The sequence below is a fragment of the Rhea pennata genome, chromosome 18, assembly GCF_028389875.1.
Source record: "Rhea pennata isolate bPtePen1 chromosome 18, bPtePen1.pri, whole genome shotgun sequence".
Lineage (NCBI taxonomy): Eukaryota > Metazoa > Chordata > Aves > Rheiformes > Rheidae > Rhea > Rhea pennata.
Window position 1 is genome coordinate 14237043 of NC_084680.1, and position 25458 is coordinate 14262500.

A 25458-nucleotide genomic window follows, 5' to 3' on the forward strand; every position below is an offset into this window, starting at 1 on the left:
ACTCCTCTAGACATTAACAATACAAATAACAAAGACTGACCAAATATTTGACTAAGAATGTGTTCACAATTTCAACTCTTTTTCTAATGAAACTATCTCAGAGTTCCACTGTACATGATTAAGTAAAACAGAAATTAAAATTCAGCTTATAGCATACTAAAGTAACTGGATTATTACAAGTCCTTTTAAGATATAAATGTATCTATGTTACAAAAGAAAAAACATGACATATTTAGCAAGTCATGCTCTGATTGGTCCATGCAAGGATTATTAGAAACCGAGTTTAAAAGTCTAACACTGTTTTTTGCTGCAAATATCATTTACCTGTGTTTGATCGTCTTCTAATTCCAAAGTCCCAGCTTGAGGTAATATCGACTGATTGGGAATATATATAGCCCTGAGTCTCACCATTGCTTCCCTGTGTTTCTGAACTGTCCCCATATGTTGACGAGGGATTAAACTTCTCTAGGTCGACATCATGATCTATCAGGACCATTTCACACATTCCTGTATCGTCACTGGTCACATGCGACTGCCGAATATGAGCAAGTATAATTGTTGGGTTGTCCAGGAAAGCCATCCTGTCCACAAGCCCACCACTTCACTATACTATCTTCTCTCCATCTTGTTCCATGGATGTATGTATCTAGAAATATAACGTACACAGCATTTTAGCAAAACAAACCAACCAATCCTCTCAAATAAACAACACAATCAAACAAGAAAATACACAAAATAAAACCACCATCAACTAATACTGATTCAGGAAAGTTTCTATTTTGGATGCACAAAACCCAACTAATTCAGTTTTGTAGACAGAATTATTTTAATTCTGTTCTAGTTTAAGTTAGACTGCTTGCTGAGGACCCACTTAAAAGTTTCACAGTGGTTCTGAAGGACAGTTTGAAACTCGAATTCCAGAAGACCTGAGCAAAATAAACACCTCCAGACAGACCCCATTACTATAAAACAAAATATTTTGCATTATAGCAACCATTTAAGTACTACACACAGAGTGAGATAAAATGCACAAAAGAAACATTTGCTCATTAAATATAGTACCAGATACAGCACCAGATAGGGTTTTGATTCTCCTTACACCCATCATAATAGTGTGTTTCTCTTTTTCTTCTGTCTTTACATATGAACCCATTGATTACCTGGTTATAGGCACTTTTTCCCAAGATACCGTCTCTGAAGAACTCTGATGCATGGGTCTGATGATGCTGATACACTTGCTCAGCATTCCCTCCTGTGCTCTCAGTTTTCTCCAGTCTTTGAACTCAACTTCTCCTGTCATATACTATGAAATATTGCTGAAAAGCTGGCATGGAAGTCAAAGTGCATGCTTAAACAACCATACCCCCAGAACCAGCTCATCTCTGCACCTAGCAAAGACTTCTGTATAGCACAATATTCTTCTTAAACTCTAACTCTGTTTAATTAAAAAGTAAATTAAAAGGTCTATATAGAGAAAACTTTGTTTACTCCCAAATATGCAAAAAACTAGCTGAAATTCAGGTTTTTTATTTCCAGGATAAACTTCAAACATGAAGAAATTAGTATCTCACGGCAGAATATCAAACATCTGCTGCTGCAGGGAGCTTCATAATGGACAGCAGTTGCAATAGAGAAGGAGCTCTATGATCTATGATCTGTACCACATGCCTGAAATCGTAAGTGCTTTAACAATAGTAATTGCCGTTTACCTAAAATATTTGATTCAGAGTATGCAAGTGGCCTTACAAAACAAAGTAATAGGTAGAAAAGGAAGGAGGAAAAGAAAAACCACAGTTAAACTTACTTCATTTTACTCTAACTGTGGATTTACAGATACTATAATCTAATTTAAGTGTGGGCTGCCTCTGAAAGAGGCAGCTCCATGCTCCTGTCCAGCTCTGCTCCCATGCTTCCACCGAGGCTGGCATTAGCACCTGCGTAGCTGTGAGGCAAGTCGGAGCAGAAACATAAGCTGCTGAAAACTAACCTGACAAGGAAAAAATTACTCGTTTCCAGCCAGATCTGCCCCCTAAAGTGAACAGCTGTAAGAGCACTAGTGTAAGCATAGCAAAGCCAGCACGACTATCAAAAGACGGGGAGGACAGCTGGGTACCCCTTGCACCCGGCGGCCCTCAGCGACTGTGAAACCTCAGTCTGAAGGGGAGAGAGACTGGTGGGTTTTTTTAAAATCTAAGATCATAGACAGATACAAGACTAGAAATAGAATCCAGAAGTTCAAAATCCCCACTGCTTTTCTAATCATCAAAAAAAAAATCTAATACATATATATCAGTATCAGCTCTAGAACTAAATGCGTTAACTGAGTATTTTGAACACTGAAAAAAAAGACTTCATATTGTTGCTGTTTCCAAAACTTCCATCAGCTAAAAGAAAATACCAAGAATGATTTTAAATCCCACAAAGCACTTTCCCATGAAAGTCTGGTAAAGGCAGTTGGCCTTTTTCTGGCAGATTTTAAGAGAACAAAGTGAAAGAAAGCATCAGACAGGTATTTTCTAGGAACAGCAAACACATTCATCATTTTCCAGTAAGCTTCTGAGGAAAAAGGTGTATTAATATACAGAGCCACACCAAGCAACTTCTGTATTTAAACAGCTGAAAGCAAAAGTAGTAATTTATTTGGGCACTCATCTAACCGTGACAAAAGCAAAACTCTGACGGTGCATGGCTTTGTTGAAAGCCTCATACTCACCTTAAAGCTGCAAATTCACCACCCCTATGATTCTCCTCCCCATTGCCAAACATCAGCTTCTAGTAATTACAACATTCAATAAAAACAGGTTTACATCCTCCATCGTTTTAGGCTTTCTTCCTCCTTTTGCCACAAATACTGCTACAAGCATATGTTTTCTGAGAGCTTCTGCCCCTTTCTTTTAAAAAAGAAGGCTAGATAAATTCAAAAATATTATATTAATATAGAAGAACAGACAGAGTAGCAAGGAGGAATAGATGAATGGTAGAGAAAGAAAACTATCATGGTGCTTGTCATTAACATGCTATTCAATAAATTATGCTACTACCTAAATAAATTCCATCAATATCCTTGGAGAGATTCAAAACCCAATTGTACAAGATCCTGAGCAACCCAGCCCAGCTGACCCTGCTTTGAGCAGAGAGGTCAAAACGATCTCCAAAACGTCCCCTCCAACATTACAAGTTCCACGATTCCAAGTTCTGTTTTTTTTTATTATTATTATTATTATTTTCCAGTTATTTTCATTACAGAAAGCAGGCCTGCTCCCTTAAGGATTTCTCATTGTTCTCAAACTGAGAGACTGTAAGACAAACCTTCCACCATAAGGCAAACTTCTTATTGTAATTTACCTGCTAAGGGTCTTTAAGCTGTAACAATCTGACTAACATTGTCTGAATTCAAAAATGTAAATATAACCAAGTACTGTATTTGGATATCTAAAAGGAAATTGCTTTTAGCTTGTGCTCTGAGAATGCTCTCCAAATACATTTATATCTCACTTATTATAAAAAGGCCACACTCACCTGCAAGCAGTGAGAACTTGGTTAAATAAGCAACAGCCTGAGGCTTCTAAAAGGTCTGCAAACTCCCAATCAAAAATTACTGCTGGCCCATCAATGTGTCATATAAATGTTGGCATGTTAATTGTGTATTTATAAGATTGTTAATGGTTAGTTAATTTACCTCCCACACTATTATTGTACTTGAAATGATTTAATGTCTGCTATGGGAGTTAACAACATGTAACAGCAGATGCGAGATTTTTACCTTTATACTCTGTACCCCGACTTCATCCTATTAACAGTCAGCATGCTAAATTGCCAAAGCTTCATTACAATTTTACACATGCAATCACTTTTCCCATAAAATGAATAGGGAAAAAATGCCAGAAATTATTTAGCTTCTATTTCAAACTCTAAACTTTAACACAAACACATCTTTTCCTCCTCGTCTTCAGAATTTCCAAAATGCCACACTAAAACTAATTTCTCAATACATTAATGGTGACTAGAAATTCTATAAAGTCAACATCCTCCCCCAAAAAATCAGATACAAAAACCCAGTCTAGATTTTCATACCAGATTTTAGCACTACCTACACAAGCCTAAATGGTTCTTCCTTTTGATAAAGGTGAAGCCCAATGAGATGACATATATCTTGTCTGAACACAGTGACAATGAAATTCAGAATCAAAGTTCAATATTGCAAAACTTTTCATGAATACTTTTGCACCTCTAAGTCATCAACTTAGCAAAATTACAGAGGCAAAATCAGTTTCTAGATGTACTTGGGTTTGTCAGCATACCACATCTTCCAAGTGCTTTATACCCACACTTGATTATCACATCCATCTGTAGCAGTTGAATTAACTTGAATTTCACAGCGTCAGCAGCTTACTGATTCTTCAGTTATAAACAAAAATAAATGTTATTTTAATACTTGTGCTACACTACATACTGTACTACTATTAAATACTTCACAAATTTCAAACATATTCTATGCAAACATGAAAAAAGGAAAGTAGCAATGTGAAACCTATGCAGGTTTAACATCATTTCTGTATGACTTGGCATATAATTTAATGTTATAATCATAAACTTATCAGCAAATACCTTCCATGAGCCACCATACAGGTGGACAGAGCTGAGTCAGTCCTTTGCTTTGTTCTTAATCTTTATTATTCATCTGTCTTACTTTCTTATGTATTATCAACATATTGGATATGAATGCTCTCACCTTCCCTTTAATCTCATCACTGCAGTATCGAAGTGCCTCAGAGGTCATTGGGAACTTAACCTCCTATTTCACCTGTGTGGTGAGATAATATCCTCAAAGACGTAAAACTATACCATCAAGAGGCTGAATGACTTGCCAGGTTTCATAGAAACTTTGCAGCTAAGTCAGAGAGAGCTAGATCTCAGTCTACTATTTTTATAAGCTTTCCTCTTCCAGTAACTCACTGCTATATTTATGGCATCTATAGATTTCACAGCAAGTGAAGGAAGGTTGTTATGCAGATCAACCTCATTCATAATATGGCATACAATAAATAATGCAGAATGTTCTAACAAATTATTCAGCTCTCAGTAGATGACACAAAGGTCCTAAAAAGATGATATCTAGTCATACAGACTATATCTTAAACACACAGATGAACACATCCAAATTCAGGGAGGCAACTTTATTGTCACAATGTTTTAAGTGTTCTTGAGACCTTCCTGCTCTTCTGATGTACTATATTTAAATAAAAGGAAAGTTTTCTCACTTTCTTCATTCCAAAAAAGTCCTATACATGTCCTTAAAAAACAAACAAACAACACACACACACTTTGCTTTATATTCATGTGTTATTTTACACTGAGTGTCAAAGGCATTATCAAAGTAAGTGTGAGATGTAGAGATAGCAAAAGCTAAATGCATGTCTCTCATGATGGCCATTTTACCTACCCACCACATATCAACCAACTCACCACATATCAGTACGGACAACAGCAGCAACAACTGGAAGTGTTGCCTTGCTGCTTGAATGCTGGACTACGCTGACCTGTGGGACAGCAAGCATGCATCAACTTATCTTTACTATTATTTTCAGAAAAAAGAGTCCGACTAGAAACATGACATAAACATTAAATGTTGGCCACCTTACTTTCGGGAAAACAGTATTCTGGACTAAATTTTTCGGTTTCCTACAAAGTATACGCAGTTCAGTTTGACACAACGGCTCTCTTATTAGATGGTAAAAGGTTGCTCTTCACTTCATTATATGCTCGTGGTGACATCTGAAGCTACTCTCATTCCATGTTCACATCTACCACACAGAGCACAGGAGCTCTCTTCAATCATAACTTTAACTATATCCTTGGCCAGTCATTTTCTAGCTTTGTCGATTTGCAGACTCCTTAAATGCTTTCTAGTGGAACCACAAACTCCTGCTTGGTAAATTGATACTAATGACAACAGGCCCATTTTCTTACATTTTTCTTTCCCTTTAAAGGAGCTTACAAAAAATAAGCTGAAAATTTAGGTTTCTGAAGGTGTTTTACGTGTTGCTATGAGACTTCTTCAGAACTCTAGCAACTCTCACCTAAAATCTAAGCAAGCATATTCAAGTCCATCTGTTTTAAAAATGAAATGAAATTTCACCATATATACATGTATTGGTTTGTTCAATAAAAACTTGAAACTGTATGTTCTATTCACTTCATTTGTCACAAAAAACAGACTGGTTAAGTTTTGAGAAATAAAACCACATTTATAGCTCAACCAAATATGGTCTGGTTAAGACTGGCTCATCTTCAACTTAAGACTATCATTCCCAAAATGGCAAGTTGATGCTACCTTTTCAGGATGTGCTACAGTCAGAGAGGTAAAACAAAAAATTTCTTCTCTGAAAAATTTTATATTTATGCCTTCCATACTTTAAAACATATCATATGAGACCTATGCAAATTTACTCGCAGACCTCTAAAGAAGCTAGCATATGCGATAAAAATGAGAGAAAGCTGTTAACTAAAAATGTTCTGCTATTGGAGATACAGTTTTGAAAATTCATCTATTTTAGTATGATAGATAAAATAAAAAACAACAACCCTGGTTCAAATGTCTAAAAGCAACTGCAAATTCTTCACAAAATCCTCGAGCCAATTCCTGCAAGGTCATTTTCCTCTCTAACTACAAAAATACAAGCTGAGAAGCAGGGAAAAAAAATACTGTCTGTTATTCTGCGAAGAATAATTCATAATCATAGTTCACATTTTTTCAGAGGAAAAGATATTTAAATTGACTGCCCCCCTGAAGAAATTAACAAACAATTAAGCCATAAATATGCAGGAAAATATTTCAAATAGAAATGCAGCTTCTACAAGGTACAACTTGGATCCAAAACAATTACCAATAATCTCAAAATACAGGAGGCTGGAAGAATTGAATACCATTACATGTCATCTTATGGCTGAAGGGTTTCCATAGTCACTGGACTTAAACATCCCTCATTGACTGCAGCTCTTTAAAGTGATCTTAAAGACTAATGAAAAAAAGGGGGGATTAGAATAAAGAATTGATTTCCCTCACACACATCACACAAGCTGAAATAGAATGGTGAGAATATACTTCAAAATTTATGATTCAGGTTATATGAAATAATTTCACAGTTAACTTCTGTCTGCAATTGCAGAAGAAATGGTTCTGGTTATCTGCATTTCCAGCAGTACAAATAATCAAAATCCTTGAATGTCAGACAGACTCTTGTGCATGCAGGATAAAGGAAAGTGAATCAAAACATACGAAAATTCAATCTAATGTTTCAACACAAGTCCATATAAGAATGAATATATATTTAGAGAAGCTGTCACTCATGCTTTGGGTTCTGTCATTAAAAAGTAAATATAATAATCATTTAAAGTTATTTAAAGAGGTGCTCTTTCATGAGTGGAATTGGAATTTGAAAATTATGATGAGAGAACACCACATTACATATAACTTCCAAAAAATTTCTTTATTAGTTTACAAACCTGTAAATCAATCTGGCATTAGATATGTTTTTCTGTATATAAGAACTGCTCAGAATTTGGCCATATTTTTATTGTCATACCAATCATGATGCAAATTATACCAACTCCAATATTTTATTTATTGAGCTTTAGGGAAGGAGGGAGAGAACACAGGAGTTTCCAAACAAGCAGTCTACTACTAATTGTTTCCTGATCTTCTCAAGTCTTCATTTGATTGTGAGAGGGGAAAAAAAAGATGATTTTCAGCTAACCTGAGCTATCTTGCATCAAGATTTTAAGCAAATAAATAAGTGCACAAAAATGCAGAGATTATAAATTAGGGCAGACAAATCTGTTGCTAGACTCATGCCTGCAAAGAGCATTCTATCAATATAGTGAAATGCTAATCTCCTAATTAACAACCTAATTAGGTAATTATGGCTTTGCAGAGGGATGCCTAAATGAAATATGACAACATGGTCACCTCTTTATATGGCACCTGTGGGCCTTTTCAGCTGTCACTGCAAAGAGTGCAATATCAATTTGAACAGATGACAAAGTGTTGTCATTTTTCATTCTGATATTGTACTGAATGGTTTGGATAGAAGCAGTTTAGAAAAGCGGCATCTTGCCTGGTTTTTGCCTGATCTAAATATGTGCAAACATTTTGCTTAATTTTTAATGTTGATGATGATGCTTATTTTTTTCATACTGGCTAGCAAGCATTACCTAACACACATTACACATGTCATACAGTCATATTGCAATGACCCAACACTGAAATTACTATTGCCTGATTCCACAGTATGAGTGTTAATCAGAATTTACTATCTAGGAAAAATACAAATATTTGACTTTGTTTTTCATGAGTAATAATAGTTCATTTAAAATAACAACCTAGAAGAGAGTTTGTTTTAAATAACATTTTGTAATTTTCAGTTTCATTTTTATTGCTGAACAATTTTTTTCTTTAATTAAAGAAACAGGGAACAGTAGTCACAGCTGTAAGCTGATGAAGCTGACTATACTTTTTACATTTTGTAACAAGTGAGGTGATTGAACTTTTTTTTTTTTCCTCAGAAAGAGGAATACTTAGAACATTGATTGGCACAACAACTTAACATAGAACCGTGATTTTTGGAATTGGTTCATCCAGCTGAAATTTCTATTAGTTAGCTGATCATATGACAGAAATCTGTATTTGTTCAGCCACTTCACTAGTCTAATATTGAAACTTTTAAACCGTGATGCAACTACATGATCATTTTTTTAACTGAAAATCCTATTATCACTCCAACTGCCTGACACAGTTTCAGAATTATATTCTAGGTTCCTGTCTTACAACAGTACTATCAGAAAAAGAAACGCCAGATGTCACCAAAAGTATATTTTTCTTTTCTAGGTAACTTATTTTTGTAGCTTATTCTAAATGGGTAGTTGGATAGTTTTCAAATGTAAAATAACCCTTTCCTCCTGTCCTCCTTTTCCAGGTAAAGCTTTTCAACGCAGTATCATGTTTCAGTCCTCTGTAGCCTTAGATTACAGAGACATTATCTTTCCAAGCACTTTATATGAAGACTTGGTTTTGTCTACATCAAAAGCAAAGGTGTATTCATAAATGTAGATTCCTGTTCTGAACAGCGTAGCCAGGATTCATGATATGAAGAATACATAGTTACTGAAGCCACTGCAATAGCATTCTGTGCCCTATTATGACCAGCATTGTTGTATTTTTGCTTCCACATCCCTCCCCAATTCCTTGATCCCAACGCTCACACAGCCTGTGTGCCCCAGTAGCGAAGAGAGGGAGAAGCTGAAGAAAGCCTGAGCTCTCCTTCCAGTGTCCTCACCAAGTGCCACTCCACCCTTTCCCTAGCAAGGTGCCAAACTGAGCTGCCACATGTGCGGTCTGCTGGCCCTACAGAGCTGCACTGATGTAGGAGACATGCAGCTTGCATTCTGTCCATTTGTTCTGCTGTCAGTATAACTGTGATCTTTCAATATACTGGTCTATTTCTCACACTCCTAACTTAAGAAGCTTGGGAAAAATTGTGCTATAGAATGCATGGTGTGGCTCATTCCATGAAACTGCTTAACCTTCTGAGACCTCTGTTGATCAAAAGGAAAATCTATATGTAAAATTGAGCTGTTCAGAGTAGACAAGGACATTTAGTGTGTTTGGCTGAAATGGACTAATAAATAGAAAATGAAAGGATGTAACAAAAAGAATTTGGAACACAACTGGAAAAGAAATAGCTAAACTGGTTGCAGCTCACCCTTTTAGTAATTTCTCTTCCCAACTGTATGTATAGACAATAATCTCAATTTTATATATATATACATATATGTGTGTGTGTGTGTGCATATAAAACAAAACAAAACAAAAAAAAACAAAAACAAAGTGTCCATGAACAGATTTGCTCTGAATCTGAAAGAACAACTGACAGAGTTCAGTTCCCAATCTTTTATCTATTTGACAACCATCAAAAACTTAAAACCATGTAGCAACTATGTAGGTTCAGGAAATCCAAGCTTGGCTCTTCTCTTTCTCATCTAGACAATCACTAAGTTGTCACTAACAGTCAAACCAAGTCTTCTGGTTGGATCTCCTCAAAAACACTTAGAATTCCATTGATTATATTCTTTCTTACAGTACAGAATGGTAGTTTTTATCACTACTCTTGTCATGTATGTGAAAAAATGAGAACACAATCCAACAAAATACTGCAGTGTGATTATACTAAAAGCACTCACCTTACAAATACCCATACACTCAGAGCAATAAACCGGAGAGGGTCAGGCAGACCAAGACAGAAGATTATAAAGTGAAAAATCAGTAATTTGGAGTGACAGTACTAGAGCCAAGGAGAACGCAACTATCGGCCCCAAACCTTCGATCAAAACTAGGTTTTGATTCCAATAGGAGAAGCTGGGAGGTCCTTTCCTATACACCTGCTTTGTAACATGCCCAGCTCCCAGGACCTCAGCCACACAGCCCACCTCTTCGCCAGGCTTTACTGTTAGGCGCCCACCGGATCTGTTTCGCTCGCCCCAACGGCGGCTGCTGCCGGCTAGGTGACCTGCAGCAGCTGCCCTCGCTCCCAGAGATGCTCGCACGCTCTACTCACCGCAGGCGGCACCGACCCGAGCTCCCGGCAGAGGCGAGCAGCACCTGCCGGCACCCGCGCAGGGGAGCCTGGCACTGCCGCAGCCGCACGGGCGCCCCGGCACTGCTCCCTGCCGCGCTGTTTTACTTCGTCCTGCGAATTTGCCACAGGGCTTTACTTGGAGAAAGGAGCGGCGCTGCCCGGCCGGGCACCGGGACACCCGGGGGCTGCAGCGGGCACGCAGCCCCGCGGGGCCGGGCCGGGCCGGGCGCCGCCCCGGCGGCAGGACAAGGACCCCGGACCCCTCCGCACTTACAGGCCTCGCCGGCGCTGGCGCTGCGTGGGGCCGCGCCGGGCCGGGCCGCGCCGGCGCCGCCTCCTCCCCCCGCCGGCGGCCGCGCAGCCGCTTCCGGGCCAGGGGCCGCGCGGGACCCGGCAGCGCTGGGCGCACGGCGACCCGGAAGCGCCTCCCCGGAAGTGCCGCGGCACGGGCGTCGCGCGTGCGCGGGGGCGCGGGGCGGGGCCGGAGCAGGGCGGGGCCGGAGCAGGGCGCCGCCCGCCGCCCGCCGCCGCCTGGGGCCGGGCCGGGCCGCGCCGCGCCGCGCCGCTCCGGCCGGCGGCTGCGGCCGTGTGCGCGGCTGCCGTGTGCGCGGCGGCGGGCGAGCGCTAACGCGCGCGGCTTTGCAAGGACGCGCTCCTGAACGCTGCGCCTAGACACGGATTTAGTAGCAGAACACGTACTGTCAAATGAGTAAAACCAGTCAAGTAAAGACATTATTTAATGAAACGTCTTTGATTTATTTAATGAAGAAACCTGTAGTAGTTTCAACTTCTATCTTCCACTGAAAATTAAGGAGATAGGATGCTTTCGTGATTGAGATTATTCCACTTCTATTTCCAAACTTCTTACAGTTTCCTTGTTTGACCTGTTGCAGCACCGTGAGATTTGTATCTATTTCATAGTTTTAAACCAAACCTTCCATATAGCACTGAAAATAGAAGCATAAACAGGATGCATTTAAACAAAGATAACAACTCTTGCCAAAAAAAAAAAAAAAAAAAAAAAGTAATTAACCACACTGGCAGTTAAAGACATGAGAAATGCCCCACTGGCTTAGACCAACAGTACAGCTAATGACATTGTCTCCAGCAGTGACTACAGCAGTTACTATTCTGAGAGAGTGCATGAGCCTGGTCACTCCCTGTGGTCCATTCACATCAAACTTCCACACCATCCAGAACTCGAAATCTTAACGGGTACTTTCAGTAACCATTTTCCTTTCCGTATCTGTTCATGGCCTGTCGGCCATGAATTTGTGTAACCCCTTTTTGAACTTGCTGATATTGTCTGCCTCCTGGGGAAATAATGAGACAATATTGGTTAATTCTTCAGCAAACCATGACCCAGCAGCCTCTGAACAGCTGTACATATCAAAAAAAAAAAAAAAAAAAAAAAAAAAAAAAAAAAAGCAAGCTTTAGAAAGGACCTACAGGAGGACAACGGATAGAACTATACAGAGACTGCCGCCAAAGGAGCCAGCGTGAAGATATTAGTTTGACGCTGTGAAGAACAGATAATAAAGGTTGGCATCGCTGGCTAGTGGAAGGCAAGGAGCCGACACTGGCGACAAGCAACGCGTAGCCTGAGTAAGGCCATAACCATGAGGCAAAGCTGAGCACAGAGAGTCATTCCCTTGCAGTCATCTCATGCTATAATTACTAGACTGAGCCTGCTAAACCAGTAGTAGTAAAAATAATCCAGAAAAGACTAGCTTTCTGGTGATTTAGTGAGGTGATTGGAATCATGGGGTGAAATGGGTACCACAGCTGGCACAAGGGAAAGAGCAAGAGAACAGAGTCTCATTTATTTCAGTGACAACTAGCCATTAGAATTGCTCATCTATTTTGTGAAATATTCAAAATAATATTAAAAAAAATATTTGGAGTAGCATTCTTAATGAATCTGGATGACAGTAAGAACACATTTGCTGAGACCAGAGAATGCTACAGCAATCAAGATGAAAGTTAATGAGAAATTAAATAAACATGTTAATTGCTTGGAAGGACAGTAAAAGCATGGTTATGTTAAGCAGAAGCAATCCACAGTCGCTAAGCATAATATGCATGGGACATGGTAAAGAGTTCCAGACCAAAAAGATGACACCCAAGTTATGGTCCCGAGTGAAGGTATGATGACAGTGATGTCAACCATGATTGAGAGAAGAGGCGAGCAGAAGCCAAGGAGAAAGATTAAGAGCTCTGTTTTAGACGCAGTGAGTGTGAGTTGTCAGCCATACATCCATGAAATGTCAGAGAGACAAGGATGAGATTTTAGTTCGGACATGACTTCTTTCAACTGAAACTGTCCATCACAGTTAAAGTGCACACACAGTATTAAATATCATCTTAATTGCTACTAAAGCTCTTTAGCACCATACTTCCAAAGATTTTCTCTTACTTGAGAGGTCTCTGTAGCAATAGCTTCTTTATGCTTTACTCAAAATGTGAAAACTGTGATCAGAATCCAAGTAACTTTCCACAAGTGTATGCACAGGGCAGGTATGCTTAGAAAGAACACATATATTTTTTTTTTTTTTTGATGGCGATGATCTAAATGCAACCCCTTTATAAAAGCCCTATATATACTTTAAAAACATATGGCAAATATCTTAACCTTTCCCTGACTTCCTCACATTTTTACCAGTTTGTGCATACACTCTGGAAGATAAGATTTAAAATAAAAACCTGGCGTCAGAAGGGTCATCCTTTAAAGCGCAGCTTTCTAAGCCTGAAAATCCTCTTTAAAGAGCCTCTCCCTCGTGACAGGGCTCTTCAGGGAGGAATGCGCGGAGGGCCCGGCCTGGGCGGACCATGCCCCCCCGCGCGGCCCCGCGCCGCGCCGCCGCCCGGCCGCTCGGCGAGGCCCCCGCCGGCCCCGGCGCCGCCGTGTGGAGCGGGCCGGGGCTCCCCGGGCCGGGCCGGGCCGGGCCGCCCGCCCCAGGGCCGGCAGCGCGGCGGCGGCGCGGCGCAGCTACGAGGCCGCGGCCTCGGCACCGGCCGTTCCCATGGCAACGGAAGGGGCGGCACCGGAGCGGCGCTCGCCCCGGCCACGTGACCGTTCGAACAGCCCAATCGGAAGTTTCCGAGGCGGGGGGGCGGGGCGGTGGCGGGCGGGCGGGCGGGCCACCGCGCCGCCGGCCCTGAGTGGCCAGCGCCGCCGCCGCGCCCCGCCCCCGCGCGCTGCCATTGGCCGGCGGCGCCGCCGCTCTCGGCCGAGGCCCGCCCGCCGAGCGCCCCCGGCGCCGCGCCGCGCCGCGGCGGGAGGCCGACCCGCGGAGCCGGGCCTATGAGGCGAGCGAGGCGCGGCGGGGCCGGCGGCGCGGCGGGGCGGCGCGGCGGCGGCGGGCGGGGCGGCGGCGGCGGCGGGCGCGGCGGGGCGGGGCGGGGGCGGGCGGGGGCGGGGCGGCGCGGGCGCCCGCGTCCCTCTCGCGCGCTGCCGCTCGCCTCCCTCACAGGGTGACACGTCTGCAGGGTGAGTGAGTGGCATTGGCAGACTGTCAATCCCTCACCAAAGCGGCCATCAAACAACATAAAACACACACAGTCACTGGGCTGCTGGGCTCATAAATTCCAGCTGGCTGATATTTTTGCACATTGCTTTGCAGAGAGTGTGTAATTAATTTTTTTACAGTTCTTTCCCCTTTATTTCCGCTCTTTTCTTTGCACAAGTTCAAACTTTTGATTGCTGCTATTTTACCCCCGTTGCACAGACTTGGGATCATTTGTTATTTTTTTTGGGGGGGAGGGCAATTAATTTTTTTTCCCTCTGTGATTGTGTTTTCTTGGCTTTTTTTTATGTTGCAATTTGGGGGTGGGGGTGTTCGCTTGGTTTGTTGTGGTTTTTGCTGTTTGCCACCCTCCTAACTTCTTAAGGATTTGAAAGCAAGTTTTTTGATTTTCTATTTTTTTAAAAAATTTTGTCTTTTTGCAAAGAAGATTTTTGGACAAGTGGGGAAAGACATAAAAAGCAACAATAAGAATTAAAAAAGGAGGGGGAAAAAAAAAAGCTTTGGAGGAAGATTGTACCAGGGAAAGAAAACTGCAAAGAAACCTTATCAACTCATTTATCCAAGCCACAAATATGATGATGATGAAAGAAGATTGTAACTAAAGAAGAGAGTGATTTACTGCACTGGAAAGGAGAAGAGAGTGGAATAAACAACTGAGATCCGGTCACACAAATACTGATTTTTTGTTGTTGTTTTGGTTTTCTTTTTTTCTTTTTTTTTCTTGTGTGTGTGTGCAAGAACAAAATACCCAGCCAGGAACTGAATTGACTACAAGAGCCAGAGATTTATTCACATTTTCTTTTCGAAGCGTAAACCTCCTTCCTCCGACGGCGAAGCTCCTGCTCTCCCCGCTTTGCCGTTTCTCCGGCTGCTGTCTGAAAGTGCATTGATCGGGCTGCGGTAGGAGGTATGGATGATCAGTCCAGGATGTTGCAGACTCTGGCCGGCGTGAACCTGGCTGGCCACTCGGTGCAGGGGGGCATGGCTCTGCCTCCTCCCCACGGACACGAAGGGGCAGACGGCGACGGCAGAAAGCAGGACATCGGGGACATCCTCCATCAGATCATGACCATCACTGACCAAAGCCTGGATGAGGCACAAGCAAAGTTGGTTTCGTCTAATTAAACCTTGTCTTTTTTGTGTGTGTGGTTTTTGTTTCTCTCCTTCCTGCTCCTCTGCAGAGAGCCGGAGTCTCACGATTAGAGCAACTTCTTAATGCTGTAGGAGAAATTGCAAGCAGCAAAGGCAGAATCAAAGTTGCTATTTAATGTTTTTTTTTTAATATAAAATAAATATATAAATAGGCGATGCTTATACCATTTTTTTTGTTCCATTTTATTGCACTAGTGTGTGGAAGGCTTGTTGCTGATATATTCCCATTCTCATTTCCATGTCTTTAGACACTATCTGGTTGACACTCATTTAAAAATCACCATCCAGCAGTATTTGTCTGTTCTTCGGGAGGCTTTGATTTCTTGCTAGGAAGTGTAACTTTCTTTCTGTCCTTCTCCCTGCCCCCGAAGTGGTGGTAGATGAATTACAAAGCTGACAAGATATTGCTGCAGGGGGAAAACCCTCAATGTTTTAAATCACAGTAAATACAAAACAACAACAACAAAAAATGTTAACTCTGGAAGTTCCCCCTCTCCTTAATAAATCAGTTATAATATCGCGGAATGGAAAGTACTCGAGGCGGGCGGTGATTTATATACCGCGGGCACAGCCCGGCATTTGCACAGAGCTAATGCGATGTGAAATCAGCGGGTGAAGGGACCCGGCGCGGCGGCGGGCAGCGCGCTGTCACCGCCCGCGCGGCTGACGGATGGCAGCGGGCGCCGCGGAGAGCCGCGGCCTGGCGCTCGCGGGGCCTGGCGCCCGCGGGGCCGGCGGGCAGCCCGCGGCGGCCCGGCCCGGCCCGGCCCGGCCTAGCGCGGCTCGGCGCCGCGGCCTGCGCGGCGCGAAGGCGCCATGTTCGCGGCGCCGCCGCTAACGCCGTGTCTCTGCTCTCTTCCAGGAAGCACGCACTGAACTGCCACAGGATGAAGCCCGCCCTGTTCAGTGTCCTCTGCGAGATCAAGGAGAAAACAGGTAAGAGCGCGGCCGCGCCGCCGCCGCCGCAGCCATCTTAGGTCCCTCCTGGCGCGCCGGCCCGCGCTCCCGCCGCGGCCGCGGGCTGCCCGCGCCCGGCCCCGGCCCCGGCCCCGGCCCCGGCCCCGGCCCCGGCCCCGGCCCCGGCCCCGGCGGCGCGGGCAGGGCCGCGCGCAGCACGCTCCGCCCGCGCGCCGGCGCCGCGCTGCCGCCGGCCGCTGCCGCTGCCGCTGCCGGGCGCGCGGAGCGAGCCGCCGCCCTGCCCGCGCCGCCGGGGCCGCCCGGGCCGGGGCCGCCGGGGCCGCCGGGGCCGCCGGGGCCGGGCGCGGGGCGCGGGGCGCGCGGCCCCGCGGGAGGCTCGGCGGCGCGTCCGCGGCAGCGCTGCGTCCGCGGCAGCGCTGCTTTCGTACCGAAACGTTCCTCTCCGGGCTGCCGGCGCGCACGCACACGCGTGTTTTCTTTTTGTTTTTGCTTTGTTTTTTTTTGGTGGTGCGTTAATGAGACACCAATAAATTCCACGTTTTTCTTAGAGGCAATTCAGGGGATTTTCCCGGGTTTTTGACACCTCAGAATTTACAGAGAAATCTTGTCTTTTTTTTAAAGAAAATTTTGAAAAGTGTTCGATGCTGTATTAAGAGTGTAAGAACGGTTATTACAATCTAGCTTTAAAAATAAATTATGTGCCTAGGCTTGCTTTTCAGTTATATCTGAAATTAAATCACAGTCCTCTTAATCGCAAACTGAAAAAAATACGGTTGTAGAAGAAAACAACAAACATGAAATTACTGCAAATCTTACCTAAGAAGCCCAAAAGTGCACAGTTCTCGGTAAATTACATTGTTTTATGTCCAAGATTTTTTTTGCTGCTAGGGATCCACTTCAGTTTCTGCTGACAGCTAAGCACTAGGGTATTGACTGTGTTGTGAATATTAAGATTGATTCTGCTTTATATTGCATTATATTACTAGGGATAAGGGGAATGATCCCCCCTTCTATCCTCCTTCCACATGTACCTACGTTTTGCCTGGATCCGTTCGTAATCCCCTTCTGTCTGTGTTTGGTTTGTATTTGTTTTCTTTCTCTAAACTTTTTGCCCGTCCTGCTCCAGAGCTAGCCAAGCAACCTGCCCTTGATGTTCAGACATTTTGCAGCAGGCAGATTTCAATTAAGAAGGCAGGCGTAGGTCCTGCGATCACTTTATTTGCACAGGGCTTAGCCTCACTCTTTTGAAAGGGAAGTATAGTCAACCACATGTCAGAGGTGAGTTGAGAAGAAAAAAACAAGTCTTTTCAGAAACAGGGATTACTGGCAGAGGGTGTTTGGTGAGGCCGCTACTATTTCAGAAGCAAGAGGGAAGCTGACAAGAGATTTTGTGATCTGAAATGTTTTAGGGTGTTTCGGTGATAACTTGTAAGTTGAGATCCTGCCTTTTGTGCTCCAAGTAGCGGAGCCAAGTTTGCAAGTTATCTCTTTTTTAGAATAGCTTCGAACCAACAAAGAGTGCAGGCGTCCGTCTGCCCAACGGCAGCTCCTGCCAGCCCCGCAGCACGGGAGGGATGGGATTAATGCACCGGGTGATTGATGGAGACGACTCCACACCCCCACCCAAAACTGTTCCCACAGGGGGACATTTGCGCGGGGTCTCCTGGTCGGGGTGAAATGTCTGTGTAGACTTTAGTTAATGCGCTAAAGCAAAGGAAAAGTGAAAATAAATTCCAGCGTATTTTCTCTGGTCTATTCTCATAGGAAACACAGCTCAAACAATTCTGAACTGGAAGGGTAAACAGTCTGAGATGCAATTAAAGCAGAGGTCTTCCTCCTCTAGTCGTCATTATCTTTTGGTCCAAATACTTCAGGGTGGCTGCAACTGGGTCATGCTCCGGTATTTAATTCTTTTTAATCAGAACCGAAGTTTACCTTGGTGTTGGTGGTGGGAATTGCTATGATGGCTTTATCTCTGCCTTCTATGAGAAGGAAGAGAGGTGAGAAGGGAGACTGTAGCCTGTACGTAAAGTGTAATTGCAGTCATGTCTGTTCTGAAATAAGTAATGCAATATTTAAGTCATTTTTATATTGAATTATGTATTTTTTATATTTTAGTAGTTTTCAGTACAGTCATTGAGGACTTTGTGAGACTGATAGTAAGAGAAAATGTAATGGAATCCCCTGTTTAGGAAAAGCAGTCCTGCCACTTTACCTCAAGGGTTAATGGACGCATGGCATTTTGAAGAAGCTTTTCTTTCTGTCTTACTTAGGGTTAGGAACTGAAGGCTTTTTTTTTCTCTCTCTCTCCCTCTCTTCTTCTTCTTTTTTTTTTTTTTTTTTTTTTTTTCCAGTGAGGTATTTACCATATACAAAGCGAATCACTGAGTTTACTGAATTTAGCTTGACGTTTATTTCAGTTTTCAGAAGCACTGCATAATACATGTAAGAGCTTTACAAATATTAATAGAGTGGTATCTGCATTCTTAGAGGCAACCACAAGGTAGCATGGTTTTCATAAAGACAACTAACTGCCACTTATTTCTTTAATTAGTTCAAAGGAAAAATGATATCCAAGTTTTACTGAAGCCCCTATAATAAAATATGGAGATAAGCAAGTGACAGTCTATTGACTCTATTTTGTTATATTTTATCTGTTCTCCGAGGTGTCGCTTTGAAGTCTTAAAGTTACATTCTTAATGCGCAGTCACATCTGTTGCATACCTGTGTAACAATCTGTCTTCTTTTGCACCTACCAGTAGGCATCAAAACCGATTTGTGCCTTTGTATTTTTTCCTAAATATTTGTTATTTACTGACTAAAAAAATCATTCGGATTTGTAATTTGGTTAACTCTGCATTAATACATTGCTATACCTGAGGTACTGGTTATTCTCATGGAGATAGAAATGAAAATGTATTAATTCTTACAGTCTTAAAATGGTTAGAGAATTGCAATTATTTCCCAGTGGAATGATATATTATTAAGTCCTGGATTGTACTGATAGATGATATGGTTTTTGTCTTTAAAAATCAGTCATACAGATATATGCACACATTTATAAAAATATGTGTGTACATACACATTTATTTATTTATTTATAAAGTCCAACAGATACAGTGATAGCTGCCAACCAAACCCTAATTTACTGTCACCACAAACCCTAAATAGCATTCATTTACTAGTAAAGCCTAATGGCATACATGATGGTTTGCCAGATTTGTGGCCTTTGTGAGGCTTATAAGCAGGACTGACTTGGGAAGATCATAAAACTTAATGAACTTCTCGACTGCAGGAGGTGTCCGCAGGGGAAGAGAAAGGCCTGCTTGGCTGGTTGGGCTGGTTGAACTATTTTTTATGTCTAAGGAGAGAGGGGAAGAAATGTTCATTAAAAATGTTCTGCCCTCATGCAGAGTTTTGTTTTAAAGAATGAAAAAAAATAGATACGAAAACCAGGTGAATAGTGAAGTTAACCATGAGGTTAATTTCTTGCTGTTCCCCATGTAAGCTAAAACCTTTATTTTTATTGCTACAACTGTAACTAGCCATGCAGTGCCATTCCAGTGATTAAAGGGCTGTATCGTGTGTGCCCTTACTTGCTGCAAAGCTCCTTGTTGATGGAAATGGCCCAACACTTTTAGAAACGCCCCTTGTCAATATGCTGCAAAATCCTTAAACTGCCTGTTAGGTAACCAGCCTTAGAAGGACTTATTTTTGATATTTTCTACTGTAAGAATTTGAAAATATTAACCCCCACCTTTTCACTGTGGTTATTTAAAAATTGAATCGGAGGATTGTTTTCTTACATATATAAATTTCAACTTTTCCGTGTTTGTAATCTATCATTTTGTGCCAAGAACTTGCAATAATATATAATAATACGCAATACTAGTAATCCTAACTGAACATTGAAAGATTCACGTGGAACAATGAAATGGCACTGAGAATATACATATGTATATGTATGTATGTATGTAAGCTATTTTCCAAATATCAATTGTTCTTCAATTTAGCTATTTAAAATATTTATGTGCAGTCGTGATGTTTTTATCAAGCTGCTGAATACATATTTTGGATTTATCTTGACTACGTAAGGAAGTCAGCATTACGTGCGTACATCTTTTCTTCAGGTTAAATTGTTTGGTTTTTGCTATCTTTCTTATGCTTCAGTATGCAAAATTTTTCATTGAATCATTGGTTATACTTTTGAATGCTTTTTTTTTAATTGCCAGTAAATGTATTCCAAATGATGATGTGCAGTAGAATGTTAGCTCATTTACAGTCTCCTTATGGTAATGGCATTGCTTTTCTTCATAAATGTCCTACCAGTAAAATATAATTTGAATAAAGTATCTGATTGTCATTTTGTCGTCTATTTCAAACACAATCAAAAATCTATTTTCTTAGTGGATTTCTAACAGGATCCTTCTTTGGTTAAGAAAACAGGCGGCTTTGGTGATTATTTTCACTAGAAAAATTCCTGATACTTTGTCTTAGAGAACCTGTAACTACACTGTACCTTTAGACCATACCATTGTTAGCGCTCCTTGCTATATATAAATAACAATCTTCAACTTAATTATAAGGATCTGTGTTTCCAGATCATTTTTTTCCCTCCATAAAGGATAAATTTGGACCCTGAATGTCAATATTAATATAAATAGGAACAGGGAATTATTTTATTTTACAGCTGTTTTTCATGTGCTTCATTTTGTTTTTGAATTTGACACCAGCTTGCTTATTTGAAAATATTAAATGGTATGGGTTACTATGTGGTGTGTTTTAGAATGCTTATTGTAAGTTAAGGAATTTTTGCATTCAAAATAAATTATCATAGTAACAGGTAATAAACACAAAAGGATCCTTTTTATAGGATTTAACACATTTCTCGAGCTCTATTTCTTTCTACAGCATTCAGTGAAAGATAGGAAGTTGTATGATATGGATATTATGCTGTCTTTTTCAATTTAAATATTGATTTATGTGAAACATTAATATAATGATATTTGCAGTCTACTGTAGACAAATATAAGCAGAATTACACATATTAAATTGTTTCAAATGTAATACAATGTTTAAATACGTAAGAAGGCTGTATTAATAATTATATAGTAAAGAGAGTAGTCCGGTCTCTATCATGAATTTTTTAGAATTTTAGATTGCTTTACAATTCCTTGAACATTATATGTATGATGATTTGATGAATATTTTTGTGAATAATAAGAATGGCTAATAAATTTGTGTACTAATAAGTCAAAATCGGAGGAGACCTGAGTGGAGTTTTCCTTTCCTTGTATCATTGGTAGAATTAGATGTAGCTGTTTGTATTCCCTGAATTGACACCCTGAGAAGAATGCTTTGTTTGTTTTCTCAGCAGTCATGTTTAATGCTATTCGCTTATCAAGGTGATCAGCATGGTTCAGATAACACATGCCTGACACAGCCTGCCTTTTTTCACCATCATGTTGACCTTTTGTCACATTTGCTTTTCTCTGGTAGGCAATTCATGTCTTTAAGTATGAATGGAGTAAATAATTCACATCAATATTTAATATAAATTATTAAAGTTTCTGTCAGCTCTTATAGTTCATGCTTTTATAAAGTTAGAGTAGTTCATCAGCCAAACAGATGAATTGTGCCTCTCAGCTGGACATTAGAGCTCTTCCATAATGCTGTCTTTACGGTGGAAGTAAACAGGGAATTAAATATGAAAGGAAATGAAGCCTGATGCTTGAATGCTATACATTTTTCAAGAATGCACATTCTTTAGAATGGTTCAATGTATTAGATAAATACCTATAATAATTTAATTTGTTATCCCCATGGATTTTTTTTTTTTGCTTTCATGTTGCATATAGAAATGTAGAAAACCCCTCTGACCCCGACATTTTCTTCAACTCTTTGTTATTAGCCCTCCGTTAGTGTTCCAGCTCCCTGCTTGGGTTTACATTGGGCATACTATTGTTTTTTCCTAATACTTTTTTTCTGTTTTTAAATATTTATGGAGAGCACTAAGATGATGGAATGTCAATTTTTTTAGTCCTTGTTTATAAATTATAGTTTATATTTTGCAAACAAAGTGATTGGTGATTGAAATAGACTGAAAATATTTTTTGAAGAAAAAGTGGTCTGATGTCTGAGTGTAATAGCTGTAACATTTATTGCTTCAGGAATTTGATAAAAATAGCATGTTTTGCATAAATAATATAGTAAAAATCATGCATTTATTTTCATTTTATACTATTTTAAGTATCTTACTTTAAATTCTTTTATTAAAGATCGGTTCAATGCATATTACGCAGTCATATGAACTTGTAACAATATATGAATCACTGAGTATCACGCATCCTACAGATCAATCACTTGGAAAGGGGGGTGGTTTTGTATCATGTGTTTACAGGTCAAAACCTTTGGCTATACTTAAGTCATGCATCAACATTTAAAGCTAATCTCTTATTCTGCATTGTCCAGCAGGTGGCTTTTTCATATATTATTTGATTTTTAATTATCTATTGTAAATGGAAAATGGAATTTAATAATATTATCTCAATTACATTTTTTAAAAAATAATAGTTTTTCAATATATCCTTTTATATTTGATAGCATCGATGAAAGCATCTAGAGATCTTCAAGTATACCATCTAAATTAAGATTCTAAACAGGCATTACAGATGCTGGTAACTTTGGCAATTATCATTTTGTTTGGTGAACAGTAGTAAAACAGTGTGCGGTAAAAGTGTTTAGAGAGAGAGGATAAATAAATTGAACAGTTTTGCAATGCAAAGTGGTTTGTGGTGTTTTTGAGGATTTCTTGGCTCTTGCTTAACTGCTATTGTGAAGCCTGGAGCAGATTTTCCCATTGCTAATGCCCTAGAAGTATTAATTCACTTTGATATGCTAATTAGAGGGCATTATGCAAGAAATGAGATTAAGTGGCAGCATGAAGCCATTTGCCTGTCAGTAAATTGAGAGCTTTAGCATCAGGAGGAGCTTTGTTTTTTCTGAGTTTCTCTTGGTTTTGCATATAAATAAAATTGATTGAAAGGTCTAGAGAAGCTTCTAGAACATTGGTGGTTCTTTTTCTCTTTCTATGATTATTTAAACTTCATGTTAAAGGCTTTCTCTGAATATTAATTGATCTAATGGGAGATACTGAACATGAAGAATTTCATTGTATTCTCAGTTACTGTACCTTAACAAAAGGAAAGTATTAGAATTCTTTGTGTCATCTGATTTCTGTGGTGTTATTTTAGATATATCTTACAGCTTTGTATTATAACCTCTTTGAGTGCTAACTGTTACTGTGCTGAAAACTATACCTGTGTGGTGGTATTTTTGCCAGTTTTACTGTTTTTGAGATTTGTATAATGAGAGCTTGAACAGCTGAAGTCAAATGGTCGGCTTGGATTCTTGGGCGATCAAGCCTTGAGCATTTGTCATTCCCACTCAGCCACAGGATTTCCCATGATTTCTTATGTAAATCACACGTATATTTTCCTTCATTTAGGAAGGAAGGGGTTGTAATATTGACCATAGATTTTATTCAATTGCCAGAAACTGTGTTAAAGTAACATTAAGGGATTGACTTACAGCCATAAGAGCAAGGAAATTCAGAGTTAATAGTTAAACTCTGCCCTTAACTCAACTCATTGAACCTATTTATTAGAGCATATATGATACGTAAGATCACTGTGCTGAGACCTCTGCAGTATTAGGATGCTCTAGGATGACTCAAAGACAAGGTTTTTTGATTTAGTTCAAAATTCCCTGGGTTTTGTGGTTTTAATTCAGCCTTGGTGTTGCTTTACTACATTTTGCGGTTAGTTTTCCTTTTATAATAAGATTGAAAAATATCAGAGAAGTAATTCTGGAAATTTGACAACGACTTATTAAAAACAAAAGCAAAACAAAGCCAAGCCTCTCTAGTGCTCTTTGCCTGAGTGCTTGCAGAAGGTTGTGTGCTCGTGTGCCCATCTCCTCCACACATCATTGTCGCAAAGTCAATCAGGGGAGTAGTGCTAGAGTGACAGCGCTTGTTATGAGCCCCAATAGTTATTTAAAAGAAAGGAAAAAGGATAAAAAAAATGCCCCAGAGCTCTGTGCGGGGGCTGTTTGTGCTAGATGCTCATGGTCTCCCTGATCCTGGCAGCTGAAGTCTATCACTGTTGGGAAATTTTTAACATGAACCGCATAAGACACAAACCACAGAGACTTCTTCAAAGCCATAGGGGTTTTCACGTCAGTGCAGTGCAGCCGGCGTGCGTGCACGCTGTGGGTCTCTGCCCAGCCTTTGCTGCCCTCGGTATCCGTGGGGGTTAGGAGCTTCCTCTGTTGACACACCCTTCTCTCCATCAACAAAGAACCTCTCTGCGTCTTCCGTTTCAAGCGTGATGTACCTGGTCGCATTTCGCTCCCGAGGGCTACTGAACCAGTTGGTCCAAAGAATCTGATTAGTTACTTTAGTCGTCATACCAAACCGTTTTGATATTAAGAAGAAGAAAATTGCCCTTGAAACGGCAAAATCAGTTTTTCCTCACAAAAAGCTAAAGAAAGCATCACTTGTCTCCAATTGCTTATTTTGAGTTTCAAGTTCTTGAACAAAAGAACTAAGGAATGAAAATGCTTTCTGAGTAATCTTACCTTTACCGGTACTAACACATTCCCAAAAGCCGTTATTTCTAGCGGAGAGGGTACATTGGGATGAAACCCTGGAATTTTGGAGTTTGAATCCTGATGCTGCTGTTGCTTAGAGAAAAAAACTTTCTCCCAATAAGTAAGCGAGGAAAGACGTAGTGATTTCAGTAGGAACAGCCCCGGGCCTTCGCTGCCGTCTTGCTGAAGTTAATGCAGTAGCACTGGGATTTTACCTCCTTTGTCTCACTTGTCTTACCTATAAAATGGGAATAAAGCCAATCAGAAACTTGTGTGAAGACTGTGTTATATTGGTGTTACATGTTGAAACAATCATTTTATTGAGTATTGGTATAATTAAAATTGATATTAAAACTATTTGCAGTGTCCACTTTGTTCAAGTTAGTGTGAGCCCTACAGAGGTCTTGCTTCCTGCAGAGGCAGTAGATTAGCCCTTCCATAGATGTTCTACTTTTCCTTGCTTCAGTTGGGAAGATTGGCATTTTTGATTCATGTTTAGACCTGTAGCAAAAGGATATCAAGCTTTTCTGATTTTGTACTTATTTTGCATAGTACAAAAAGAGGATCATTGCTCA

At 40.8% G+C, this 25458-nt stretch overlaps 2 protein-coding genes and 2 long non-coding RNA genes across 11 annotated transcripts in view; 1 reads left to right on the plus strand and 3 right to left on the minus strand.

Moving 5' to 3' along the window:
* MAPKAP1 (MAPK associated protein 1) overlaps nt 1–10996 on the minus strand; it is a 110532-nt gene extending 99536 nt beyond the window's left edge. The window contains exons 1-2 of one of the 5 annotated variants that reach the window (XM_062591059.1): nt 10614–10782; nt 325–646 (exon numbers count right to left, since the gene is read on the minus strand). In XM_062591059.1, coding sequence (XP_062447043.1) covers nt 325–580 — 256 coding nt within the window. In that variant the 5' untranslated portion in view covers nt 581–646; nt 10614–10782. Of the gene's footprint in view, nt 1–324; nt 647–1160; nt 1178–10613; nt 10784–10908 lie in introns of those variants that run through there. The other 4 variants (XM_062591056.1, XM_062591058.1, XM_062591055.1 and 1 more) reach the window with 4 other exon arrangements.
* Nucleotides 10997–11366: 370 nt separating this feature from the next.
* LOC134148677 (uncharacterized) lies at nt 11367–13493 on the minus strand. 2 transcript variants are annotated; one of them, XR_009960256.1, is made up of 3 exons: nt 13338–13493; nt 13051–13156; nt 11367–11581 (listed from the first exon to the last, which is right to left on the minus strand). It is a non-coding gene; the product is annotated as an uncharacterized LOC134148677 (long non-coding RNA). The 2 variants fall into 2 exon arrangements; XR_009960257.1 differs by lacking the exon at nt 13051–13156.
* A 395-nt stretch (nt 13494–13888) lies between these two features.
* The window catches only part of PBX3 (PBX homeobox 3), a 114650-nt gene continuing 103080 nt past the window's right edge, over nt 13889–25458 (plus strand). For 2 of the 3 annotated variants that reach the window (XM_062590807.1, XM_062590809.1), the window contains exons 1-2: nt 14119–15267; nt 16176–16249. In XM_062590807.1, coding sequence (XP_062446791.1) covers nt 15071–15267; nt 16176–16249 — 271 coding nt within the window. In that variant the 5' untranslated portion in view covers nt 14119–15070. Of the gene's footprint in view, nt 13944–14118; nt 15268–16175; nt 16250–25458 lie in introns of those variants that run through there. The other variant, XM_062590808.1, reaches the window with a different exon arrangement.
* LOC134148565 (uncharacterized) lies at nt 14919–15933 on the minus strand. Its single transcript, XR_009960237.1, has 2 exons — nt 15479–15933; nt 14919–15379 (listed from the first exon to the last, which is right to left on the minus strand). It is a non-coding gene; the product is annotated as an uncharacterized LOC134148565 (long non-coding RNA).